Below are 6,000 nucleotides of genomic sequence, written 5' to 3'. Positions count from 1 at the left end.
CAAGGTTCTCTTGTATAGCACAGGGAATTATATTCAATATCCTGTAATAAACCATAATGGAAAAGAATATGAAAAAGAATATGTATATGTATGTATAACTGAATTATTTTGCTGTATACCAGAAATTAATACAACATTGTAAATCAACTATATTTCAATTAAAAAAAAAGGAATAGAGAAGGTTAGCTGCATGTGGTAAAGTTTCAGGGGAAGAAAAAAGCATGTGCAAACCTGGAAGCACCAATAGGGACAAAGCAGGTTCAAAAACAAGGAGTTTGGTGTGGCTGGAGGGTGGCACACGTGGCCTAAGTGGAAGGAGGCGAGGCTGAAGAGGCAGGTGGCGCTGGGTCGGGGAAGGACCTGTGTCCTACATTACGGACTCAGATTTTATACAGAAAGTTGCAGTTATATTAGAGGAGTTGAAAGGCATCAAAAACTCTGCTATAATAAAAGCAATAGCAGTATAAAAATTCTACAAAGTATTTATAATATACTTCTAACACTTTTTGAAAACCAATTTTACTACCTACTTTTCACTTTTTCTCTCAACGAGTTATTCATGTGTAAATCGTAGCTACGTTTTAAACACCTTTAATTTTGAGATAACTGTAGATTCACACGTCTTTCACCCAGTTTCTCCAATGGTGACATCTTGCAAAACTATATACAATCACAACCAGGAAACGGACATGGCTACAGCCCACTAACCTTGTTTAGATTTCATCAGTCTTACTTGCACTCGTGTGTATTTAATCATATGCAGATTTATCACATGTAGAGATTCATGTGACACGACCACAGTCAAGACATAGAAGAGTTCCATCACAAGGATCCCCTCTGCTGCACTTCCATAGCCACAGACACCTCTGCTCTCCCACCCCCTGACCCCTGCAACCACTAATCTGTTCTTTCTATAATTTTATTATTTGAAGCATGTTATATAAATGGAATCATACAGCATGTATTCTTGTGAGATTGACTTTTTTCACTTTGTACAATGCCCTTGAGAGCCACCCAAGCTGTTGCCTGTATCAGCAGTTCACTCCTTCTTACCACTGAGTGGTGTTGTGTTGCATTGATGTGCCAAGGTTTGTGTCACCATTCAAACACTGGAGGGTATTAGGGTTCTTCCTAGTTTTTGGCTATCACGAACCCTTGTGTACAGTTTTGGTGTGAGTATAATTTTTCATTTCTCTAGTATAAATGCCCAAGAGGGCAGCTGCCAAACCACATGGTAAACACGTGTTTACTATTATAAGAAACTGCCAGACTCTTTGCCAGAGTGCCTGTGCCATTTTACATTCTCAACAGGAATGGATGAGTGATCCAGTTTTTCTGCATCCTCGCCAGCATTTGGTGGTGTCATTATTTTTCAGTTTAGCCATTCTGACAGGTGTGCAGTGACATCTCATCACATTTCCCTATGGTTTTTCATGTGCTTATGCGTCATCTGTATGTCCTCTTCTGTGACATATCTGTTCAATGTTCTTTGCCCATTTTCTAATTATTTTTTTACTGTTGAGCTTTGAGAGTCCTTTATATTTAGATACAAAGACTCTGTCAGGTAGGTGGTTTGCAAATATTTTCTACCAAATATTTGATTTGAACAGATATTTCACCAAAGAAGATATATGGATGGCAAAAGAGCACATGAAAAGATGCTCACCACCATTCATCATTAGAGAAATTCAAATTAAACCCAAAATGAGATAGAACCACACACCTCTTAGAGTGGCTAAAATTAAAAAGATGACCATAGCGAGTGCTGGCAGTTTCTTAAAAAGTAAAAATACCCTAACATATCTGGCCATTCCACTTTTAGGTATTTACCCAAGAGAAAAGGAAATATATGTCCATATAAACTTTGTAGATAAATGTTCATAGCAGCTTTATTTCTAGTAGCCAAAAGCTGACATAACCCAACATCCATCAATAAGTGAATGGATAAACAAACTGGTATATCCATATGATAGAATACTACGTGGAAATAAAAAGGAATAAATACACGGAATAGCATGGATGAATCTCAAATTATGCCGAATGAAAGAAATCAGATCCTAACCCCAACATACTCTGTGATTCCACTTATATAAAACTAGAAATATAAACTAATCTATAGTGACAGAAAGCAGACCAGTGGTTGCTTGGGTAGGGGGTGGTAGATGGAAGAGAGGGTTTACAAGGGACATGAGCATTCTTTTGTGTGTGATGGATGTGTTCACTATCCTGATTATGGTAATGGTTTCACGGGTATTTACATATGTCACATCTCATCAAATTATACCCACTAAATATGTACAGTTCATTTTAAGTCAATTATACGTCAGTAAATCTGCTAAAAACAAAACAAACAAAACAACAGAATGAAGGCCTTTAGGCTATGCTTCAGAAAAGACTATAAAATTTCCAAATAAAAACAGACTTAAAAATCAGTCCTCTAAGAATTTAAACTACAAAATATTAAGCTTCTGATCTGCAAACAGATGATTCAATTTTTTTTTTTTTTAGTTTACTGACATATGAGCATAGTTTGAAACAAAAGTATGTCGATGACAAATTAGAGATTTTTTTTGCTTTTAAGCTTTTTCTTACTTTTGTCCAGTGATGATGGACATCCATTGTTCCCAGCATCACATGGCCCACTGCACTCATCCCGGACCGGTCTGTAAATATTATTGTACATCCTGATGGTAAAACACAAACCTTTGGTCACTGTCCAGAGAGGCTTCATGCTTTCAGCACTGTGCAAATCATTATGTAAATTTCATGTATCAACTCAGGATTAAATTCGGTAGAAGTTTAAAGCCTAATTTTATGTCACTGTTTAAGTCAAAGGAACAGATTTTAAAATTCAGCTGATATAAAGTCACATCTATCAATACAAAGACTTTTAACACTTAGCTTTCCTCGAGAATTTACAGATGTGTATAGCCGTTAAGGGATATGGATTTCGGAAGTGAATGGAAATTGTTTACCTTTTGCATTTTTAAGGCTTTCCAAGTTCTGCTGGGCTAAGCGGCCTAAACTGTGCAGCTGGCTGCAGCGGTGGGCGATGCCCCAGCTCCTCTGCCACCTGGTGCAACAGAGCACACGGCCCATTAACACCCGTGTCCCCCAAGAGGGAGGCACACACTCACCCCCACTGCTTGACTCCCGTGAAAGCCGAGGAGTTGCTTTCTCAAGGAGACACACAACATGTTTCCAAACTAACTCATTTTTCAAGAAGCAGCCAAGTGGGAAATGAATCGTTTACCAGAGGGTAAAAATCTTAGCACTATATTCAGCTATCCAAAGACTTAAAACAAGCAAATACACTGTGTTGTTTCTCTTAAAATAAGAGGATGAAATGGGGAAAACTTTGACAAAGATCTTTTTCTTCTTTACATTGTTCAATGACGATGATGTTGTCTTAGATTTAAGTTCCAACTAGGAATTCCAGTTTGGTGTATCAGAGTTTTTTTTATCATATTCTAGAGAAAATGATTTTTACGACATCGTGTAATCTGCTCATTTTATAGATGAACATTATTACATCTCAGTGACAAAATGGAACTTAATATTCACATGATGTCACAGAGGCACTTCTGTGTATGTGTAAAGAGCACCAGTATGAAGTGGTATCAGAAAACCAACCTTCGAATTCTAATTCTGTGATTTACTAGCTCTGTGACCTTCAACAAACTGCCTCTAGTCTTCCTAAGGCTTCTCTTCATGCTTGCCCAGTGGGGACACTTCTTACAGCACAGGTAGTGTAAATCTTAGGGGATGAACATGGGAAAGGAGTAAGGCGCTCAACAGGCTTTCAGAAAACTTAGGCTCTTTCTTCATCCTAACACCAATTCTGATGAATGTCATTTCTGATAAAGTGAAATTGGCTTTCAAAATTATTCCTTTAACACACAATGTCATCAGTCACAAGACTTCCTTTCGTTGGAGACTTGGTTAATTTCCCAGTAAGCCGAGACACTCACGTCCACGGTCCTCAAATATTTTGGTCTCGGGCCCCCTTTGCACTCCTAAAAACTGAGAACCTCGAAGAGCTTTTGTTTATATGGGTTATAGCTACTGATATTTACCATAGTAAGAATTAAAGCTGAGAAATTTCTCCACTGTATTGTAAAATAATGTTTATTTCTCTTTAAGAAATCCTTTCATTTTCCTGATCCATTCTGCCTTCTCACATCTCTTAAAATTTATTTAGAAAAAGTTATTTTCATGCATATTAATTTGCTTTTTTATAAACCTTTAAGAAGGATCTTATTATTTTGTTTTTAGTTAGTGAAGCCTATGTTACTAGATTATGGAATTGGAAGGGCCCCCTCTAATGAAAGCTTGGATGTGATGAAAAGACAGCAGCTATCAGCACAAACCCAAACATCCCACACAGTCCAAGTGTAAACACTTTCCTCTGAAATTTCAATTATCTCGGACAACTATGATTTGAATACACCAGAACAGAACATATAAGTACTATCTGTATTCTGCAAGCCCAGGAAAAAGGTGCTGTTATGGTACCCAAATGGTCATTTGGTTCAATATAAGTAAAAATCCTGATAATGATGGCTGAAAACAACAAAACAGGCTACAGCAAAGAGTAATAGAAGTTTAAGCTCCAGGCCAGATGACAATATCTCAGGGTTCTTGTAATGCAGAGTCCCATGACTGAATCACACCACCCCCTCCCTAGGGTTGTAACAGCTGTTAAATCTATTTTTATAATAGATAAAGATGTTCCCAGCATCACATGGCCCACTGCACTCATCCCGGACCGGTCTGTAAATATTATTGTACATCCTGATGGTAAAACACAAACCTTTGGTCACTGTCCAGAGAGGCTTCATGCTTTCAGCACTGTGCAAATCATTATGTAAATTTCATGTATCAACTCAGGATTAAATTCGGTAGAAGTTTAAAGCCTAATTTTATGTCACTGTTTAAGTCAAAGGAACAGATTTTAAAATTCAGCTGATATAAAGTCACATCTATCAATACAAAGACTTTTAACACTTAGCTTTCCTCGAGAATTTACAGATGTGTATAGCCGTTAAGGGATATGGATTTCGGAAGTGAATGGAAATTGTTTACCTTTTGCATTTTTAAGGCTTTCCAAGTTCTGCTGGGCTAAGCGGCCTAAACTGTGCAGCTGGCTGCAGCGGTGGGCGATGCCCCAGCTCCTCTGCCACCTGGTGCAACAGAGCACACGGCCCATTAACACCCGTGTCCCCCAAGAGGGAGGCACACACTCACCCCCACTGCTTGACTCCCGTGAAAGCCGAGGAGTTGCTTTCTCAAGGAGACACACAACATGTTTCCAAACTAACTCATTTTTCAAGAAGCAGCCAAGTGGGAAATGAATCGTTTACCAGAGGGTAAAAATCTTAGCACTATATTCAGCTATCCAAAGACTTAAAACAAGCAAATACACTGTGTTGTTTCTCTTAAAATAAGAGGATGAAATGGGGAAAACTTTGACAAAGATCTTTTTCTTCTTTACATTGTTCAATGACGATGATGTTGTCTTAGATTTAAGTTCCAACTAGGAATTCCAGTTTGGTGTATCAGAGTTTTTTTTATCATATTCTAGAGAAAATGATTTTTACGACATCGTGTAATCTGCTCATTTTATAGATGAACATTATTACATCTCAGTGACAAAATGGAACTTAATATTCACATGATGTCACAGAGGCACTTCTGTGTATGTGTAAAGAGCACCAGTATGAAGTGGTATCAGAAAACCAACCTTCGAATTCTAATTCTGTGATTTACTAGCTCTGTGACCTTCAACAAACTGCCTCTAGTCTTCCTAAGGCTTCTCTTCATGCTTGCCCAGTGGGGACACTTCTTACAGCACAGGTAGTGTAAATCTTAGGGGATGAACATGTGAAAGGAGCAAGGCGCTCAACAGGCTTTCAGAAAACTTAGGCTCCTTCTTCATCCTAACACCAATTCTGATGAATGTCATTTCTGATAAAGTGAAATTAGCTTTCAAAATTATTC

The 6,000-nt window shown here is 38.0% G+C and overlaps 1 protein-coding gene across 1 annotated transcript in view; it reads right to left on the bottom strand.

Moving 5' to 3' along the window:
- Positions 1-6,000, bottom strand: part of TCAIM (T cell activation inhibitor, mitochondrial) — a 40,394-nt gene that overhangs the window by 11,477 nt on the left and 22,917 nt on the right. Inside the window, exons 7-8 of the mRNA XM_055079792.1 lie at positions 5,086-5,183; positions 2,593-2,684 (exon numbers count right to left, since the gene is read on the bottom strand). Of these exons, the coding sequence (XP_054935767.1) occupies positions 2,593-2,684; positions 5,086-5,183 (190 nt within the window). The remainder of the gene's footprint in view (positions 1-2,592; positions 2,685-5,085; positions 5,184-6,000) is intronic.

Source organism: Physeter macrocephalus, chromosome 18 (assembly GCF_002837175.3).
Source record: "Physeter macrocephalus isolate SW-GA chromosome 18, ASM283717v5, whole genome shotgun sequence".
Lineage (NCBI taxonomy): Eukaryota > Metazoa > Chordata > Mammalia > Artiodactyla > Physeteridae > Physeter > Physeter macrocephalus.
The sequence above is the reverse complement of the archived record's forward strand: the minus strand, read 5'-3'. Positions and strand labels throughout refer to the sequence as shown.